At 39.8% G+C, this 22,485-nt stretch overlaps 1 protein-coding gene across 1 annotated transcript in view; it reads right to left on the reverse strand.

The window, feature by feature from the left end:
- The window catches only part of TM9SF4 (transmembrane 9 superfamily member 4), a 67,102-nt gene extending 46,018 nt beyond the window's left edge, over positions 1-21,084 (reverse strand). Inside the window, exon 1 of the mRNA XM_027867661.1 lies at positions 20,932-21,084. Within this exon, the coding sequence (XP_027723462.1) occupies positions 20,932-20,946 (15 nt within the window). The 5' untranslated portion in view covers positions 20,947-21,084. The remainder of the gene's footprint in view (positions 1-20,931) is intronic.
- Positions 21,085-22,485: the final 1,401 nt, after the last annotated feature.

Here is a 22,485-nt window from a genome sequence, read left to right on the forward strand (position 1 = left end):
AAAGGGCTTTTAAAAGGATGAACCTGGAAGGAAATCAATAGACAAAAAAAAAAAAAAAAAAAAAGGAAAAGGAAAAGAGCCACTAAAAAAAACAAACTTCTAATGTTTTTACCATTTTTACCAAGGACTCAACATAAGAGTCCTGAATGTCTGCAGAAGAAAGTAGAAATGGCACTGAAGAAAATTAAGATGGAGAAGCAGCTCAATTAGAACAAGAACATGCAGAATATGCTTGGGTTAAAGGTGAGACAATTCTGAATGCACTGAGGGACTGACTCTCAAAAGTTATATAAAAGAGGGGAAAAAAGTTATATAAAAAAAGTTATATAAAAGACCTGGGGAAAAAAAAACCTCACAACCTTATTATTACCCTAAAAGGCAACTGAAAGGATATCAATAACTACTAACTTCTACGCCCACATTCTCATTTATATAAAATATTTGTGAGAATCTACTTGGGAACTGATGATATTCTTGACAGACAGGCAAAGGCAAGTAATATTGCACAGTAGCTTATATCTTTTCCATCACAAAAGTGACCAAAAGATATAGCAAATACAAGATCTCATTGCGCTTACTGTATGATTACTAAAAAGCTTTTGATTTGACAGAGTAAAAAATTGCCATAGAAATTCTCCTCCAATAAAGTGTCTCCCAAGGCATATGTCAAAATTATTAAAAAAAAAAACTCTGAAAGATGCAGTAAGAGATAACTTTGTTCAATGACCCTCTGATTATTTTTTAAAATTTATTTTAGTTCACAACATTCACTTTTATAAGAGTTTGAGCTCTAAAATTTTCCCCTTCCCTCCTTGTCGTCCTCCCCAAGATGGCATGCAATCTGATATAGGCTACACATGTAAAATCATATTAAACATATTTCCACATTAGTCATGTTGTGAAAAAAGAATCAGAACAAAAGAGAAAAAACCATAAGAAAGAAAAAACAACAAAAAAGAGAAAACAGTATGCTTCAATCTGCATTCAGACTCCATAGTTCTTTCTCTGGATGCGGATAGCATTTTCCATCATGAGTCTTTTGGAATTGTCTTAGATCATTGTATTGCTCAAAAGAGCTAGGTCTATCAGAGTTAGTCATCACACAATGTGGCTGTTACTATGTACAGTGCTGTCCTGGTTCTGCTTACTTTGCTCAGCATCAGTTCATGTAAGTCTTTCCAGGTTTTTCTGAAGTCTGCCTGCTCATCATTTCTTATAGCACAATAGTATTCCATTACATTCATATAACACAACTTGTTCAGCCATTCCCAAATTGATGGGCATCCCCTCAATTTCCAATTCCTTGCCACCACAAAAAGAGGTGCTAAAAATATTTTTGTATATATGGGTCTTTTCCCCTTTTTTATGATTTCTCTGGGATACAGACTTAGTAGTGGTATTGCTGGATCAAAGGGTATGCATAGTTTGGTTGCCCTTTGGGCATAATTCCAAATTGCTCTCCCAAATGCATTAGTGTTCCAATTTTCCCACATCTTCTCCAACATTTTTCATTTTCCTGTTTTGAATGCCCCTCTGATTATTAGAATCATTAATATTATTAACATCAAGTGAGGAATAAAACAGGGAGGAAAAGGTATCCACCACCATCAAGGAGAATGCCCAATACAGGATCCAAATGAGAGGGATTCCCTACAGATGGTAAGATTCTCAAGAGCCTCCTCTTTATGGATGACATTATGCTCATGGTATCTTGCCCCAGAACATTACATAGCCTCTTTTTTTTTTTCCTTTTTGGTGAGGCAATGGGGGTTAAGTGACTTGCCCAGGGTCACACAGCTAGTGTGAAGTGTCTAAGGCCGGATTTGAACGCAGGTCCTCCTGACTCCAAGGCCAGAGCTCTATCCACTGTGCCACCTAGCTGCCCCTACATAGCTTCTTAAAAGAGATCTATGATCTCCTAAGGGTTTGGCCTAAATACCACATAAAAACCAAATAGATAAAGAATGCCTATTGTCTATGACTACGGTATGCAGATTATGATATAACTGGATGGACAATGAATAGAGTGCAGCTATTAGTACTTTTATCTGGGACAGTCACTGCAAAAGATCATGTAACAAAGGAAAGAGAACCAGCTGGATTGCCTCTGGGTAATTATCCAGTATTTTCCAAACCTCTAGAAATAAAAGTCCAAATTCCTTTGGTTTAAAAAAAGAAAGGATAATAATACACTACACTGAACCTTTCCTTATAACAAAGAAAAACATTTAAGCAAAGCCAACTAACATTACATCAGAAAGCATATAAAGAATTCCACATCTGTAGTACACCCCTCAGAGGACGGCATTTCCTTATCAGTTCTTCAGGAATGAGATTATTCATTACAATTCAACAGAGTACAATAGTTATTTAGTACTGTCACTAAAATTATCAGAGTCATTTATGTACAGTTTTCTCGGTTTTGCTTTCTTTACTCTGTATTATTTCATACACGTCTTTCCATTTTTTATCTGAATTTCTCATACTTGCAATTTCTCATGCTGTAATAACATATCATTGCATTTATATATTTCTTCAACCATTCCCCAGTTGGTGGACGTCAATTTTGCTTTAATTTTTTTTTCTTGCTGCCACAAGAAAGCTATTACTATTTTGCTGTATTTGGGGCCTTTAGGTCAAAGATGATAGACAATTTAGTGTATTTTCTTATATAATCTAAAATTTTTTCCAGAATGGTCAGACCAATTCACAGCTCCATCAAACAGTTCATTCATGTGCCTGTCTTCCCACAGTCATGCTACCCTTGATTGTTTCCATTTTAAAAATTAACTTTAGGGTCCATCTTAAAAAAAAAATACAGTTTCACAAATATATTTTCTTTTTACATCACTTGTATTTCCCAATGTATCCCTTTTCCCTCTTCCCCTCCCAGATATATATATATATATATAATATATGCATTAGAATAAGAGAAGAATATAAATAATAAATAAATATATTATATGTAATAAGAATAAGAGAGAAGAAAAAATAGTTATCAAAACTAGCCAACATATCAAAAAAGTGTTCTACAGTCATAGTCCCAGGCCTTTGCAAGAACTGGGGAGAAGCCTCTTCTACCTCTTCGTAGGACCAGGCTTGTTTATCATATTGTATTTCACAACATAATCGTCACAGATTTTATGCCCAATTTTTTTTTGGAAAAAAAGGCGAGGTGCGACCATTATGTGAAGCTTTAAAAAATTTGTGCCAGTATTACTTAAGAATCATTTATTACTAAACTATCTTTGATGCAAGATTAGGAATACTTGTGAATATATGTTAAAATTGAATGCTGACAATGCTCCTGTGCTGAGAATTCTAGGCTTCTGGTTCGCAATGCTCAAGAGATAATTGCCCATCCATACACCACTGGTGAATACATTGCTGCTTTGTTTACCTTTTAAGTTGCATGATGAACAGAATTATACCATGCAACAATTACTTGATGAAAGGCTACAAACCAATTTTTGGACTGGGGTGGGGAGTGGAGAGAGAAACCCCACACAGGGCTCAACGATTATGCGGTGAAAATACGGTAATTTCAAATCATCCAGGTTTTTTGTTGTTGTTGTCGTCTTTCTTTCCATTTAAACTGTTGTAGTCACTGTATACATTGCTTTCCTGACTATGCCAACTTTGATTTTCATCAGGTCACATGCTGACTCTAATGCTTCCCTCTACTCCACATATTCATCATTTCTTACAAAGCACTAATAGAGGATGTATTAAACATTTACTATGTGCTAGGCATTGTGCTATGTGTTGGGGTTATAAACACAAGCAAGCAAAGCAGTCTCTGCCCTCAAAGAGCTTACACTTTAATGGGAGAAGACCACACATAAAGGGGAACTAGAAAGGTGGGAATACTTATGTGGCAGCATGGCTTGGAAATAGGTAGGAAATGACATGGAGGCCTACTTTCAGGAAGATAAGGTGAGAGCTCACCTATCAGAGTTTAGTGTGGTTCCAGTATCAGAGTCTAAGGTTCCAATGGGAGAGGGATGAGAAGGTTGAGGATGATAAGGCACTGTATGGAACATCCACTTATCACAATTTGTTCAGCCATTCCCCAATCAATGAGCATCTACTTTGTTTTCAGTTTGCTACCAAAAAAAAAAAAGTGATGCTATAAATATTTGATTGTCTTTGAAGCCTTCCTTTTTGTCAATGATTTCTTTTTCCAGTGATAAATTGCTGTGACTAATGAAGTACTATGATGTCTGAAAAACTGAAGCTGAAGATCATTCAAAGGAAAATAGATGGTATTAGAAGGATGCAACACAAGAGACTGCATGTGACAAGTGGTATAAAGGATGTCATCAAAGAAATGTATGATCAGAAAAAAAAAAAAAAGATGGACCTATCACATAGTGGCAGTGTGGGACAACCAACAAACAGCCTGCCTGCTCCACTGGTATCCAAGTATGGAGAGTATGGACGAAGGTCACATGGGACAGACAGACATGGATGGATTACCATCTGCATCGCTGAAGGGAACACCCACATTATATATACAATGGAATATTGGAATTGGAATATAAGATAGAACTTCCTAATTGTGTCATTTAGCATGACACCAATTGTCAGCACTGATATTAGTCATATTGTCTCCTACACCAAGTTGGAGATTTAGATAGTATTTAAGTTTGTAACAGTTGTGGGGTTTTTTTCCCTATAAAACAACTTGATTTGTTGCTAGTGATGTCTGTGTAAGATTCAAAAGGCATATGACCCTTGGGGAATCAATTTTACTGCTATCATTGTTGGGAACCCTAAATATATCAAACTTATTTTGATATCCTTTATTCATTAAATGATCACCAGATTGATGTTAATGTAGTGAAATATTTGTAGGCTGATTTCAGAACTGAAATAAGATATTGTGAAATTAAAGCTTAATAAACATTTACCATAAAAAAAAAAATTAAAAAAAAAAAAAGATAGAACTTCCTAACAATTAGAGCTATCCTACTATAGCAAGGGCTGCCACCAGTGGAAGTATTCAAGGAAAAGCTTGATGACCATCTCTTCTGGATGTTGTAAAAGGGATTCTTACACTGGATGAAAGATCAGACTAGGTGATTTCTGAGGTTCCTTTCAACTCTGAGATTGTATGATTATTCTAAAAATAGGCTACAGTCAAACCATTTTATCTCCCCCTGCCTTGATGTTAGAGCTAAATGTTCTCTTCCAAGATGTGACAAAGTTTGTATGAATCCATAGGCTCCCAGGTTATACATTATGACCCATTTCCCCCAGAAAGTAGGAAAAATTTTACCTTTCTAGGTCTCCTCTAAAAACCATTTTCACATAAGCCCTACTAAGAAATACAAAGTCAAGAGAGTAGATACCATTGACATTACTAAAAAAAAATGCTACTGAAATCCTTTCAGAGACTAAAGGGACTACTTAAGTAGAGAAAATATCAACTTTATTGATAAGCAACTCCTTTCAGCATCTTTTGTAACAAAAGTGCACCATTAAGTACAGGCAGACCCCAAGGTATTCTTCTAGGGTCTACTCTGAATATTCTAATAGATTATCCATATGATGGAAATTGCTGCTGCGGCTGTTTGTTCTTCTTCTTCTTCTTCTTTTTATTATTATTTTAAGCAATTGGGGTTAAGTGACTTGCCTAGGGTCACACAGCTAGTAAGTGTCAAGTGTTTGGTCTGAGATTTGAACTCAGGTCCTTCTGACTTCAGGGCCAGTGCTCTATCCACTGCACCACCTAGCTGCCCCCTGCTGTTTGTTCCTCTTGAAGAAGACTATGATATCAGGGAGACCATGCCATGACAAGCAAGTGAATTGGATTCAAGTGAGGAAGGGCCATGCAAAGTCACTAGCCTCATTTTGTCTTCCACGGTCATCTGAGTCCAGCGGCCAAATATGGATCAGGACAATTGGAGATGGCCCAGGATGCAGTAGGGGACCTTGGCCTTTTCAAACAAAAGTTTTTAACAGGTCTCAGTTTGACTGAGGCAGCACCCATTCAGTAATTAAAGCTTCTAAAAAATGAGGCAAAGAATGGCCTCTTCAAAAAAAAAAAAAAGATCTGGGAGGGGAAGACACTCAGGGTTTCTGGCCAAAATAGAAACAATTGTTATTTACATTCATTCAGAGCCAATCTGGGCCCAAACAGTGACCAAGCAGAGCTTGGTCTAGGACGCAAATGATTTGGGGTTAAAGCTGATCTTTTAAGAGAAAAAAACAAAACAAAAAAAACCTTTCAGAGATTAAAATTTACATTCCCTCCTGGAAATACTGCCTTCTACAAACATCTGTTAATGCACCTCTTCAGTGCTTCGTGGTGAGCGTAAGGGGGAAGGGAGCAGGGCAGAGTCACAAAGCCAGCACTCTCTTCACTGTATCATGCTACCTACCATTATGTCCTAGGCCTTCAATTCTACAGGCTAAGCATCTCCAATCATATGGTATGTTCTCTAAAGCTTTCACAGTTCTAGTCACTCTCGTTGGGGTACTCTTCAGCTTATCAATGACCTTGCTAAAATGTGGTTCTCGGAACCAAACATCAGATTATAATGCTACTATCATCTCAACTACCCCGACATCGACTGGAGTTTTCTCAGTCTATTATAGCAAAGCACCTGATAAATTTTTGATTTGCTTTAATGACAATTTCATTTTTTTAAAGGGTATATGAAGCAAAGAAGGGGAATTACTGTTCTATACCTTATCCTGACCAATATAAAAGAACTGGTTGCTTCCTAAGAAATGATGAGAACCTTGAGAGGAAGTGACCATTTCACTGTTGAGCTATGATAAAGAAGGAAAAGTTAGAAGTAGTTCAACATGCACCCTAGATATTAGGAAGCTGGATTTGAGTTGAGAAGAAAGGCTCTTATTGCCTAAGATTTTACAGAGAATTTGGCCTAAGGGGAAGCAATCTAAAGAGACCAATGTGGAATTATGGGGAAATTACTCACTACCTTGGAATTCATGAAGAAACTTATGGTATGTGAATAATTATTACTGTACCATAAAAAAGATAACATAAGGAATTGGGAGAAACAAGGGAAGACTCATGAAGACACAGAGTAATGAAGGCAGGACAAAGCGAACAATATAACAATGATAATAACAACAATGTAAACAATAATGGGAACAATGCTGATGAATTGTAAGGAACAATATTGGTCTTAGAGAACTGATAAGGAAACATACCTTCTTTCTCTCAGGAAAGAGGTGAGGACTAGAGATGTGAAATTCAATATGCACAGTGAGATACATTTGTTGTTGGTTGGCTTTGTGCCTAGCACAGTGCCATTGTAGGCATGCTGATTGCTGGTAGATTATTTAAATGTTTTTCTTTGTTACAAGGAAGGGTTCAAGGTGCATGTGTGTACACGTATGTGTTTTAAAATTACTATCTTGGGCATATAATCCTAACTAAATAACCATAGCAACACTATGAACGTAATGTAATATTACTGTAGCATAAGAAATGAAGATGAGGAATTCACAGAAACATAAGAGGCCTTGAGTGAAATGATTCAGAGTGAAGAAAGCAAACCTAGAAAAACAATATACTATGACCACAATAACATAAATGGAAAGAACAAAGCTAAGCTGTGATTATAATGAATACTCTGGTCCCAGAAAAGAGATTCACCACTCTTTTTTCCTTGGAGAGGAAAGTGAGGAACCGCAGATGTGGAATGTTTCATACAGAGCCAGATAACTATTACTCATTTTGCTACAAGGGAAGGCTTCCTGGGCAATAGGGGAGAAGGATAACACAGTCACAAATCACTGTGATGTAAAAACAAAAAAACAATAAAACTCTTTTTAAAATGAGCAGTTTTGGTCCTGTGCTATGAATAAAGGAAATTCTCAATGAGGAAAGTCTCTTCACCAATGCAGATGACAACTGTTCTTCATCTTTTGGTGTTACAGAGTTGTCTGGGGCACTAAGAGGTTAAGTGACTATTCCAGAGTAACAAATCAAATATCAATCAATCAATAAGCATTTATTAAGAGTCTACTAGGAGCAAGGCACTCTTATTAGGTCCCAGAGTTTATACTGGGGAAAACATGTACAACCTGCAGATAAATAAATAAATACAAAACATATACAAAATAAACACAAGGGAGTTTTTTTGGGGTGGGGGTGGGAGAGAACAGCTGAGAGTATGAGGAAAGATTTTATGTAAGAGGTGGCTCTTGAGGTGGGTTCTAAGATTCTAAGAGGCAAAGGTGAAGGAGTACATTCCAGGCCTACAGGACAACTGGAGCAAAGGCTGTAATGAAGAAAAGCAAGATGGCCAGTTTGACTGGGTGGTTTAAGTATGAAAGGGAGTGATGAGTGTGATCTAGAAAGGTAGGCTTGAGCCCCACTGTGAAGGAATTTAAATACCAGAGTAAGGAGTTTCTAGCTTATTCTAGGGGCAATAAGGAGGTAGGAAGGAGGGGTGTGTGATATGGTCAGACCTGTCTGAGCAGTATTTTAGCAGCTGGGTGGAGGACTGGAGAAGGAAGGGACCTGAGGCAAGGAAACAAAGTCTACTGTCATAGTCTTGGTGAGAGGTGATAAGGCCACCAGTGTGGTTGCTACATAAGTAGAAAGAAGGACATGGATGAGAAATGTGGAGATACAATCAACAAGAACTAGCAACTGATTAGATAGATGGAAGGGCTGAAGGAGAGAAGAGATGAGGATAATTCCAAGGTTGCAAGCCTAGTTAACTGGAAGGATGGTGGTATCCTTAATGGAAACCGGGAAGTTAGGCATTGAGGGAAATAATGAGTTCTGTTTTATGTTAAGTTTCAGATGACTATGGGACATCCAGTAGAAAATTTACAATGGGCATCTGGTGACACAGGAATACAGCTCAAAAGTGAGATGAGGCCTGGATATATGGGTCTTGGATTTTGCATAGAGATGATAAATGAACCAAGAGCTGTCAATGAGATTACCAAGGAAAAAGGTGATGGTAGAGATAAAAGAGAAGAAGAACCAACTAGGACAGAACCTAGGATACAATTACAGTTTAGGATTAGGGCATGGGATGATGCTGATCTAGCAAAGGGACAAAGAAGGAACCGTAATACAGTTAGGAGGACTAAGAAAGAAAGAGAAAGAGTATTGTCAAAACTCAGAGAGGAGAGTGTATACAGGAAGGGAAGGTGGTCAACAGTGTTAAATGTTATGTAAGATTGGACCTGGTGGTCTTAAGATCACCGTGATAGTCTTTCCTTAAGGGAGGTTGTAAGCTGATAGAACATACTCATAGAAAAATATTTTTCAAAGGTTAATACAGCTGTGTTCCCCAAATAATCTTTTATCTACCAGCAGTTTTTCTTCCTGGTAACAAACCCCCAAAATAATATTTTGCCTTGACCCCTGCTACGCAAATCTGCCAGCTCTTGGAGGGGCACCCAAAATTATAGTATAAGAACCCCACTCTCAGAAGACCACCTTAGAGTACCTCTTTCCTGCTAAATGGACCTGTCTCTGCTTCCCAACACAGTGCCATCCTTACATGAATTTCTCTCTCTTTCAGTTTATTTCAGGCCCCCATTTCCTCTTTCCCTTCTTCCCTACTGCTTGCAAAAAGCTTTGCATTGAACTGATTCTCACTCTTGTTATTCTCACATGTTATTCTCAACACCCAAACTCATCATGGGGATTGTTTTCCCCAATGTCTAGGGTCGGCCCATGGGGACTTTCCTTACACAAAAACTGGGAATCCAGAAGAGGATTTAACCTACTGACAGCCACATTTACACTGGGGGAGTATGGCACTGTGATCCCAGCTATAGAAAGCAAGAGTCAACAGGGGAGCTCTACCTCCTCCCAGGAGGGACTCTCTTATGCCAGAGGGCTGTCACAAAACAGAGGTCAAGGAGGAAGACTGAAAAAAGGCCACTGAATTTTTGATTAAGAAATTTTTGGTGCCTTTGGCGAGGGCAATTTCAGTTGAACGATGAGGTCAGACTGATAGACAGAAAGGGGTTGAAAAAGAAGTGAAAGGAGAAGAATAAGAGGAGGCAGAGCTTCTTCTAGCAGTTTGGCTCAGGAGAGAACTGGAAGGGGCAGCTAGGTGGCACAGTAGATAGAGCTCCAGCCTTAGAGTCAGGAGGACCTGAGTTCAAATCCAGCCTCAGACACTTGACACTTATTAGATGTGGGACCCTCGGCAAGTCACTTAACTCCAATTGCCCCACCAAAAAATAAATAAATAAAAGGGAAGAGGAATATAGGATGATAGCTTGAGGAGATAGTAGGGTTTTTTAAAGATGGGGAAACTAGGGCATGCTTGTAAGCGGCAAGAAAGAAACCAGTGGATAGGCAGAGACTGAAGATCAGACAGAAAGAGAATGACTGAGATGATGATTGTGGGGCAATCCACTGAAGAAGTATCAAGGGGATGGGGTCAGGTATCCAAGTAGAGAGATTGGCCTTGGTGAGGAAAGGGGCAATTTTTTCATCAGAAAATAGAGATTATCAAACAGAGGCAGGACATGAACCCAGAGGTCTTTCAAATTTTAAAGCTGACTGTCTATCCATTACTCCACACTGCTTTTTAGCAATAAAATCATACATAGCATTTAAACAACAAATTTGAGGTGCCATTACCACAGTGATCAGGATAAAAAAGCAGTATAATTTTGCCCTTGGAAAGAATGGTCTTGCTTGCCCAAGTCTAGGCCCATTCATTTGATAGGGTCATCACAATATTTCCCAAGGAATCTGACTTTTCATCAATGAGACAGAAGGATAGGAACTATACCCGATAGCCAAACTAGGCAAATACAACTAATGCTTCTTGGAAAAGTTTTGTTTTGTTTTGTTTTTTAAATCAATAAAAGGGAAAGAATACTGAATTTGAAGTCAAGAGATCCCAAATGTTCAAACTTCAATCCTGCTACTTACTAACTGCAGGATCTTAGGCAAGCCACATAATTTCATAGGGTCCGTGTCCCCACATGTAAATTGAGGATGTTGAACTAAATGATCCCTAAGGTCTCTTCTAGATTTAAATGCCATGATTCTAATGACCTCCATAATGGTTTCAACTTTAGTTTCAGTTTGAGAAGTCAGGTTGACAAATAATTCCATTAAGTTCAGCTCTTTACCATGCTAGGAGAGGGATTTTAAGAGATGTGAAGGAACCAACTCAAGATTCTTTCACCTGATTTCTTTCCAAGTTGTCTGACTGTAAAAGCGGTGACATGCTGCTACAAGGTGATGGCAATCTAGAATTTGCATGGGATATAAACTAATTCACCATCTTTGGCTTCAAAGGTGACCCAGAAAGTTAGAAAACAGGAGAGGCCCAAGAACTAAGGTCTCTCCATCCCCCAGGGTACTCTTCCTAGGGTTAAAATATTCATGGAAACCTAACCATGTACAAGAAACAGGGCCTAAGTCTCTCAAGATATCAGACCCAGAAGGGGACTTAAAGACTATATAGCCCAATCTACTTCACACAACTACCACCCTCCATCTTTTTTTTTTTTTAAGTGAGAAAACTGATGTGCAGAAAAGGCAAATGTTTTGCTTATCAAGACTACATAGCCCATTGCCTTCTCAATGAAGGGGGAAGGGAGTGAAGGGTAAGAATTTGGAACTCAAAATTTTTTAAAAAATGTTAAAAATTGTTTTTGTATGTGACTAGTGAGGGAAAAAATAAAATGTTAAATAAAAAAGACTACATAGCCCATGTAAAATTAAAAAGTGAGTGCTACCCATGTCCTAATAGAGAGGTGATAGACTCAGCAAGCAGATTTAAGACTTTTTTGGACTCAGCCAATGCAGGAACTTGTTTTGCTTGATGTACACATTTGTGGTAGGGGATTTGTTTTTCTTGTTTTCTCAATGAGGGGTGAGGGGGAAGATGGGAAGAAAAGAATGTAGACCTTAAGATAAATCAAAATTGAATTTTAAAAAATAAAAATAAAGCACAGAAAATGAAAATGTGAGGATCAAAATGTGTTTACCCCTCCCCAACCTAGCACTTTTATCCCAGATTGCAGGATGTGTATAAACTAACTTCTACCAAAGGAAACTAGGTGCCTGAAAATGAAATATTATTCATATTTATCATAACGTCTCAGTTACAATGAATCTGAAAGATCCAATCTCTCACCTGAAGAAATCCCCTTTATGCAATTTGCACAACATTCAACAAATCTTCTACTTGAATATTTCCAGTAGTAGGAAGATCACCTTATATGATAACCCATTTGATTATAAAATCTCATAGAATGTAAGAGCTAGAAAGGAATCTCAAGAAATCATCTAATCCTGCCTTTTCCTTTTATAGATGAAGAAACTAAGGTTAAAAAGATGTAACATGCCCAAAGTCATAAGCTAAAATAAAGCTAGTATTAAGAAATCACATTGGATTCCCGATCTATGGGTCTCTCTATCGAACCAAACCCACCTCTTGCCAAAAGCTAACCTTTCCTTTCCTTTTCTACACAAAAATCACATCTCAGCATTTTGATGTCTCTTACTGCCCCTGGAAGGGAACTTGATTTAGGACCAAGTCTGAACCTCTGGGAGAGCCAAGGACTATATAAAATGATGACACGAGACTAGAAGCCCCCAAAGCTCCCCTCCAGCTCTACATATCCCTCTTTGGTTGGAAAGAATTACTTTTTTTCCACCCTATCTTCCCAAATCCCTACACTAAACCTGTTTCTTGTGGGAAAAGCAGCTAAAATTATCTTCTTCCTTCTCAAGAGCACACCAACACTTGCCTCTCTATACTAGTCTCTTTTGCCTGCTGCCAAGAGCTGAAAAAAATCAGCCTCACATCAGGCTAGCAAAAGGCACTAAAGGCTTTAGGGAACAGGTCATAAGCAGTTAATGAGAGCAATTACCTAATCAAGCAAAGCCCCCAGAGAATGGAGTCACAAAAGAATAACAGCAAAAATACACTTAGCAAGGAGACTTTATGGAGCAAAAGGAATCATTGAGGAAAAAACAAAACAACCACAACAAAAAATTCACCATGAGAAATTTGGCAAATGTTATCTTTATTCTAAACCACTATCTGTTATACAGAGACAAAGAAAATTACTTTAAAATAGTTGGGAGAGGGGCAGCTAGGTGGCGCAGTGGATAGAGCTCCGGCCTTGGAGTCAGGAGGACCTGAGTTCAAATCTGGCCTCAGACACTTGACACTTACTAGCTGTGTGACCCTGGGCAAGTCACTTAACTCCAATTGCCCCACCAAAAAACAAAACAAAACAAAACAAAACAAATAAAATAGTTGGGAGAGGAGGGAGGAGGAGAAAATAGGAAAGATCACCTAGACAACAAGAGTTTGAACAGACCTGAGGGAAACTAAGTAGCTATAAGTTACTACTTGATAGGCAACACAAAAGACCAAAAGTGCTTTGGATAAGCACAAGAAAAATACAACACAGTGAAGGGTCTCCTTTACATACAGAATCTATAAGAGGATAGATTAGAAGGAGTTGTTTGCAGAGAATATGTAACTGGAGTAAGACTGGAATGCAGTACAAAACTTCCTGACCAAAATCACAGGATCCTTTAACAGCAGAGCTCAAAGGGATCTCAGAGATGTAATCAAATAATACAACAGAGATGAAAACTGAAGCTCAAAGGGATGAATGACTTGCCTGAGGTCATCCTACTGGTTAGTGGCACAGCCAGGGTTCATTCTACTATCCCATGATGCTACTGGAGTCCCCCAAGGAGGAGGAAGGCAGCTGAAGCCTCCCAGTCCAGAAACAGGACCCACAAAATAAGCCCAGCTGGGCCCTGGCTCCTTCCAGATCTCTCTTGCTGGATGGATGAGAAATCTCCTGACTCTCCAGGATAATGTTTTTGAAGCAGGCTTAGAATTCAAATACAGCCTATACTGTATGCATATATGTGTTTTTTAAAAGACTTACTGGCTACATTTAGCAAGACCCCTGAATTCCAAAGGTCTTTCAAATTTATGTTTGTCTAATTAAGCACAGACAGTATAGGAAGGAAGTGTTAACAATGTAGAGAAGGAAGTAATGAAGATCAACAGAAAAATGTAAGAGACAATAAATGAGATCAGGTAAGGAATCATGGTGAACACTGAGAAGTAACTGAAAAGTTAACAACCTCATGTATTGAAATTAACATGTAAATAGTTACTAAGCAAGTTTAATTGGTTAATATTTAATATTAAGTTTTTAATAAACAATTAATAATAAAAGACTACAGGAAAAGAGAAGAGTCCCAAGTGTCCCTGGTCCACATCTGGAAAAAAGTAGTTTAAGCAAATGGTTCATGGATCAAAGTGGATTTGTTGATGTGTGGTTTGGATCATTCAAAAGAAGCCAAATGGCTCTAGGTTCATCTAGTGTCTTTCCCACCCTCCTGGATTGAAACTCAGAAAGGAAAGCACTGTCACCATGACCATCTGCACTCTCCTGCCTGTGAGTTAAATGCTAGATCAAAGGAAAACTTTTGCTAAGGTTGTAAAAGAGAAACCAGGTGAAGGAGGAAAGCAAGTAGCAACTTAATGTTATTTCCATCCTTCCTGGATACGTTGAGTATCCTCTATAAGGGTCTGAAGATAAATTAAAAAAGTTTGGCTGAGAAAGGAGAAATCATCACCTGTCCAAGTATTTCATGTTTATGCACACAGAAAAGATGAGGCAATCGGTTATGTGTTCCTATTAGTCCAGTGGTGCCTGAAGAATACAGTACCAGGCTGAGGACAGACGTAGGAAGTAAGTACACAGAGACACAACCAACAATTAACATGTCAGGAAAAAAAAAAGCTAAACTTATTCAAAACCACAGGGTCAATAAGAGTGAAAAGGAATCAGAACAGTTCACACCTTTAAGCATCATGGGGAAGCAACCTTTAACATGCAGCCCCTACACAGTATCATGAACTATCAGAACTGGAAGGGATCATAGTAAAATCACTATCTCCATCTCATCCCCTCCCATTTACAAACGGAGAAACTGAGGTCCAATGATAGGAAGAGACTTGTCCAAAGTGTTGTGGCTAATTTGTTGTTGGGTCAAGACTGGTCCACCTGAACACTGCTCCTTTTAATACAGCCACAGCTATTATTAGCATTTGGCGTAAGGTTCCGGAACCAGGGCTGATGACACACAGATGCTTTTTGGCTATGGACAGATAGTAAGATGCCTTTTCTTTGTGATGTTGAGCATCAGTATAGCCTCCTTAGTTCAAAAGGTACCTTGAACTCTTTTAGTCATTCACTTAGGACCAAAACTAAACATTAAAGACAGGGTGACCAGATACATCTGAGAGGGGAGAAATTCTTTAAATTGAGTGTCAAAGAGATGGCAAAAAAAAAAATCACTACATAAAAATTTCCCAAGTTTAACCAAAATGATATCACCAATGGTAGCTTTCTTCACTAAATAGTGATGCTATTTAGTGAACATGCTCCTTCCTCTTGTTTCACTGTTAACTAGTTTAACTCTTGGTCCTGAAACCTTATTGTAATGATTCAAACCCAGGTTAAAAAGGCATTTGGAAAACCAAGGGGAATGTATGAAATTACAGTTAGCCTTGGTGTAACAGTGAATAAGGCAGCACAGAAACATTCTTTCTCAGGAAATACCTATCCTAACACAGATGTGGTTGATGGCAGCCCATCCCAGAAAGGGAGAGATAAAAACTAAACAACTTGAAAAGGAGAGATAAGAATCAAACAAAAGGCGGAGGGCAATATGTGCATGGGGGAGGGCAGGGGGCAAGAGGAGTTAAAAAAAACTTGGAATAACTTTTAGACATGCACTTATAATCTTAACTTTTCAAAACAGCCAGTTTCCACAACCATGAGGCTACACAGTCACTGGCTTAGGTCCTGTTTGGTTTTCTTATAATCAAGTCTTGCCACAGGAGCCTAGAAACTGAAAGGCAAGTTTCATCTTACTAGGTTGTGAAATCTATGTGTCAGGGGTGGAGTCCTCCTCCCCTATTAGAAACTGAGTCACCTGCCAACTCTAGTCAATCTGTGAACACAATTTGCATATTATACACATCTCCTCTAACAAGTTATTAATATTCAACTCTCACTATTGAACCTAACATGAAATCTCTCTCACAATATTCTTTAAATTGTCTTATAATTTAGCTGCTAAAAAGTTCAAGTGACTGTGTGAAAAACACACGAACATACTGAGCTCAGAGAGGGCCTTTTCTTCTAGGAATGTGCTTGCATCATATAATATGCACAGTATTTCCTCATCTAATCCCCGGAACTGAATCACTGTAGGAAGTTTCTTTTGCTAATTTACTATTCCTTAAAACAAACAAACAAACAAAAAACAAAACAAAACAAAAACAATAACCCCACACCACCCCCAACCTCTGAAAAGAGTATTCTATAACTGATCAAACACTGTCAACACTGCTTTACTGAAAAGTCTTCACCAAAGCAGGAACTGGTCTAATTTCCTGTTACTATCTTATTCCACAGATTTCCTAGATTAAAAAAAAAAAAAAAAAAAAAGATGAAGGGAATGAGGGTGGAAATGGGTTTCTATTCACTCTTTTTCTATTATCACCTGTCAATCAATTAATCAAAAGATCAATAAACATTTGTTAAGTACCTACTATGTGCAAAGTTCAAACAATCTCTTTCAGTTAAGAAGTATCTAACATTTCTTACCTACATAAGACAATCTATGAAATAATCCCTGAGGTACCTAAACTCCTTTCTAAGCAATTATTCCTCATTAAAAGAAAGGTTTAGTCATCTGTCCATTAACAGGGAGGGAAAGCCCACAACAATCAAAGTATCACCCCTAGAGAAGAGAAAACCAACACCCAGGGACATTTTTCTTTGGTGAGTGACAAATGCCACTTACTTGCTATAGGTAAATGTACATGGGGTGAAATTAACAGTTATCCCTCCTGAAGTCCCTGATGAATGAGACTTACTACAGACTAAGCAATTGTTATTTCAACAGCTTCTGGGAAGTGAATGTATATGTGAGGGCGGAGTGCTACTGTTCTCTTCCCATTTAGTAAAAGCAGCTCACATTTATACAGTGCTTTACAAACTATAAAGTACTTATCTCACATTACTCTTGTGATAAATTAAATGGGAACATTTTCACCCATTTTATAGATGAGGAAACAGACTCTTGGAGAAGTGGCTTACAGACTATAGGACTTTGGTGCTGGAACAGAACCTAGGGACCTACTAGGAAAACTACTCTGGATCTTATTTGCAACCACTCCCCATGAGTCGACCCTCCATCCTCTTCTTTCTTACTCTCTTTCACTGGTCAATTTCACTTACTGCCACAGCTTTAAAAGAGATGACTCCCAGATCTATATCTTATCGATCCCATTAGAATGTGAACTCCTTGGGGAGAGTTTCCTTTGTACTTATATCTCCCAACACTTGTCAGTTGATTGAGTTAATTCTGACATCTCAGTGTATCTTTGTACATAGGCATAATGCCCACAGAACATCTCCACCTGGGTGTCCCACTGGCACCTCCTGTTCAACAGATCCAGAATCAAGTTTATTATCTTTCCCCTTATACCTATTACCTCTTCTGACTTTATTGTTTCTGTAACACCACCATTTATTCTTCCATGTCACTATGAGAGGCAGCTAGACCACTTGGTGAAGCAGATAGAATGCTGGGACTCAGGAAGACTTGAGTTCTAATTTGACCTCTCACACAGTGTGGCCCTAGGCATGCCACTTAACTTGTTTGCCTCAGTTTCCTCAACTGTAAAATGGGGATAATAATAACACCTACCTCACAGGGCTCTTGTGAGGATCAAAGGAGATAACATTTGTAAGTTAGGACAATACCTGACACATAGCAGACACTTAATAAATGATTGTTTCCTTCCACGTTCATAACTTAGGATTGAAAGATGAGAGAAGAATCAGTTATCAAAGCCTGTCAATTCTACCTGTGCTGAATCTCTGGCATCAAATCCCCACTCTTTTCCCACTGCCACTAACCTAGTACAGACACTCATTACCACTTACCTGAACTACTGCAATAGTCTCTATTCATTCCCCTCACTAGTCCATGCATTACGTTGAACTCAAAATCTTATGCAAAGATCTGGACATGTAATAACTTTGCAGAAAAATCTTGGGCAGCTAGGTGGAACAGTGGATAGAGCACCAACCCTGGAGTCAGGAGGACCTGAGTTCAAATCTGGCCTCAGACACTTGACACTTACTAGCTGTGTGACCCTGGGCAAGTCACTTAACCCCGATTGCCTAGCCAAAAAGGAAAAAAAAAAAAGAAAAGAAAAATCTTTGGTGGCTTCCTACTGTTTAGTGAGGAAAGTTCAAAATTCTACCTAGTTGTCAGGGCCCTCAACAATATGACACTCCAGTCTTCTCTCATGTTACTCTCCATGTACTCTATGATTCCAGCCAAACTGGACTTCTCCATTCCCTGAACATGCCCTATGCTCTCCTACCTCCATGCTTTTGATTATACTACTACTCCCCATACCTGAAATATCCTCCCTCCTCTCCATTTTGCTTTTAAATTTCTACCCTACCCTTTAAAGCCCAACTCAAAGACCACTTTCTCTATGAAGTTGAATTTGACCCCTCCTCCTTCTAACTTGCATGTAACAGAGTTTTAAAACTCTAATGCACTTTTCATGTAATACTGTATCCTATGTCTATGTCTTATCTGATTTCTGTTTTTCAGTTGTGTCCAACTCTTCATGACCCCATTTGGGATTTTCTTGGCAAAGATACTGGAGTGGTTTGTCATTTCCTTCTCCAACTTATGTGACATACGAGGAAAATGAGGCACTTAACTGAGGGTTAAGTGACATTCCCAGCTAGTTAGTGTCCAAGGACAGATTTGAACTCTGGAAGATGAGTCTTCCTGACTCCAGGCCCAACACTCTATTCACTGTACCACCTAACTGCCCTATCTTATCTACTTACTAGATTGTAACTCTTTGAGGTCAGATACTCTGTCTTTTCTAGACTTTGTTCTCTCTCAATCCCAGGACTGTACTCTGTAACAGTGGTCACTTTTAATAAACATTTGCTGAACGTGAATGAATTGCGTAAACATCAGAGCTGAAAGGAACCTTAGAAACTGCTTCATTTAACAGACGCCTAAAGAGAGAAAGGGCCTCTTCCAAAGATCAGTAAGTGGTAGAAGTGAAATTAAAATCCAGATCTTCTGACTCTAAATTCAAGGCTTTTCTCCACAATATCCCACTAGCTCTCTAGAACACAGAACAACAATCACAAACCCAATTCTGGTGACCAAGGTTTGCCTATCATTTACATCCCAGGTGTTTCATGGATAAATGCTGGATTTGGAATCAGAAAGACCAAAGGTTTTAACACTTACTAGTTTTGGGCAATTCATTTCATTTCTTGGTGCCTCAAAATATTGTAGGATTTAGAGTAGAAAAGGATCTTCAAGACCTGGGTTTGAAATCTGCCTCCTAAGCTCACCAGGGGTGTGACCATGGGCCTCAGTTCTTTATCTGTAAAATGAGGATACTACTGGTAGCTCCTATTTCACAGTCCTGATAAGAATCAAGAGATAATTCATGTAAAGAATTTTGCAAATCCTAAAAGATTCTACATAAATGTCAGCTACTTAATCCAACCTACTCATTTTATAGGGGAAGAAACAAGAGTTCCAGAGAGGTTGCCATTGCTTGGTTTCCTTCTCCCTGGAATGTGAATAATGCTTTTGTAAACTGTAAAGTGCTCTATAACAATAGAATTGGCCTTGGAGAAAAGACTTGGTTTCTTGGAGTTGGGAAGACTGGCTTCCAGCACTGCTTCAGACACATCCTGGTAGCATGGAGCTGTGCCTCCCTGTGCCTCCATAAGACTAGGCTGTAAAAACAGTTGCCTATTTTCATTTGTGGAATAAGTTTCCTATCAGTAATAACCTATATACCAATAATGTATGTATGTGTGTGTGTGTATGTGTGTGTATATATATATATATACACACACACAGACACATGTGAACACTGGCTTTCTTTAAGTCCCAATTAAAATCCCACCTACTGAAAGCCTTCCCCAATCCCTGTTAATACCCGTGTTTTACCTCTGTTAATTATTCCCGATTTGTATATATGTTTGCATGTTGTGTCCCCCCATTAGACTGTAAGCTCCTTGAGGGCAGGGGCTGTCTTCTGCCTCTTTTTGTATCCCCAGCACTTAGTGCTGGCACATAGCAGGAGGTTAATGAATGTTTACTTAGTTGAATATATGTATATTTATATATACACATACAACTCTGTATACTCTCTATATCTATCTCTTCATTCATTCTTCTCGAGCACTTTTATGATTTTCAAGGAGATAAGTAATATAAACTTATATTACATTACATTCCACTTAACATTATTTAGCACCTACTGTGTGCACTAAGCCTCTCTCTCGGACAGTCCATCTGCATCCCAGGACATGAAACTGGAAGGAGTCACCTAGTCTAACGGTCCGGAGAGGGGCCGTGACTTAGGATCCGAGACCATTCAGTCTAATACCTTCATTTCACAGATGAGGAAACTGAGGCCCTGGGAGGGCGCGCGACTTGGCCAAGGTCACAAAGGGATCAAGTGGGGAAGCACTTAGGATTCGAACTCAGGTCCACTCCCTTCGAGTCAGGTACCAAAGCCTGGCTCCCTGGGCCCCGCCCCGAGCGGCTTGGGGCGAGCCGCCCCCAGGAGGCCGAGGGGCCGCCCAGGGGGTCCGGCTTCTGGCTCCCCCGGGAGCGTCCGAGGCGGCGCCTCCGCTCAGGCCTAGGCCCTGGGGAAGAGGCTCCTCGGGCCTGCCGAGCCTGAGTGGGCGAAAGGGGCACGAGGGCCAGGCCCGGGACGGAGGCGCGGGGAGACCCGGCCGCAGCTCCGGCCCCGACCCCAGCCTTGGGGTTCCCCCCCGCAGACATCCCGCTCTGGCCCCAGCTCCGGCTTCTCCTTCACTCACCATCGCCACCGCCATCTTGGATCCACGTGTCGCCGCAGCTACGTCAGCGGAAGTGGCGCCCCGAGTCTGACGGAGTTTAAACCCGGCGACAGGGGTGTCCGTCCTGGGCCGCCTCTGGGCTCGGGGCCCGATGATCGGAAAGACAGAGGCGTGGATTCTGGGACTCGATGGAGGACTACGGTGTCGCCGATTTGTCGTAGGAGGGGAAGGTGTAACTCTGGGCGCCATCTTGACTCCTGGCAAGGACTTCCTTAGTTAGCTACCCGCTGTTGGCTGCCCTTCGCCATCTTGATTCCTGGCAACGACTTCCTGCCTTATTCTATTATTTACAACTGGGTTTCTGCGCCATCTTGACTCCTGGCAAGGACTTCTTTAGTTAGTTACCCACTGTTAGCCACCCTGCGCCATTTTCATTCCTGTCAGGAGCAAACTTTGCCTGGGCTGCTTCGAGCCGGATTTTCTCAGTCGGGGCAGAAGAGCGTTTGACCTTGAGTCCGGGAGTAAACGTCGCCGAGGCCCCGGAGCCAGTCCCTTCACTAGAGGAGTCCTTGGTTCTTCTAGGGCAGAGAGCCTCAGTTTTCCTTATCTCGAAAATGGACCTCCGGATCGCACAAGTTCGTCGTCATGATGGATTGTAATACGAAACAGGAAAGAAAAGAGTTAGAAAAAGACAATTCTGAGGAATTAGATTTTAGGATTTAGATCTGGAAAGATAATCAGGAACACGGGATGAAGTTTATATATCGAAAAAAGGTGGTTAAGTGACTTGCTCAAGATCATAAAGCAATACTAATAACTAGCATTTATGTAGCTATTTACAGATATTATCTCATTTATACTCACAATAACTGTGTAAACTAGGGGCCATTTTACAGCTGAGGAAACTGAGGCAGATAGCGGTTAGATGATTTGCCCAGTTTCACACAGCTTGTAAACATTTGAACTCAGGTCTCTGGCTGAAGGAGCTTTATCCACTGACACCTAGCTGCCTTATAGTAGGTAGTAAAGCAGTATCATGGATTTAGAACTAGAAGGCACCTTAGTGGTAACCTAGACCAGTTTTACAGGTGGGGAAACCGAGGCTTAACAAAGTCATGGTTATATAGGTAATAAGTGACAGTACAAGAGTTGTCTTTTCTCCAAATCCTAATCCAGCCCTTTTTCTATTACATCTGATCAATCAGTGAGTCAGCAAGCCTTTTATTAAATGCCTACCATGTGCCAGGCACTGTGTAAACCTTGAGGAGTACAAAGATAGAAGTGAATCAGTCCCTGCCTTCAAGGAGCTTACATTCTAAGGGAAAGACAAAGTGTACATATAGAAATGTGTACATAGTATAGACAATAAGGTTCTCTTAGGAAGGAATGCGCTAGCAGCTGGGGTGATCAGGAAAGGCTTCATGCAGAAGGGAGCATGTAAACTGAGTCCTGAAGAAAACTGGGAGCTCATAGGGTCACAAGGAGTGAAGGGGTGCCTTCCAGAAATGGGAAACAAGTCCAAAAAGTGCTAAGATCTGCAGAAAAACAAGGAGGCCAGTATGGCTGGATCTCCGG

This window comes from Vombatus ursinus, unplaced genomic scaffold (genome assembly GCF_900497805.2).
Source record: "Vombatus ursinus unplaced genomic scaffold, bare-nosed wombat genome assembly UNPS02014786.1, whole genome shotgun sequence".
Lineage (NCBI taxonomy): Eukaryota > Metazoa > Chordata > Mammalia > Diprotodontia > Vombatidae > Vombatus > Vombatus ursinus.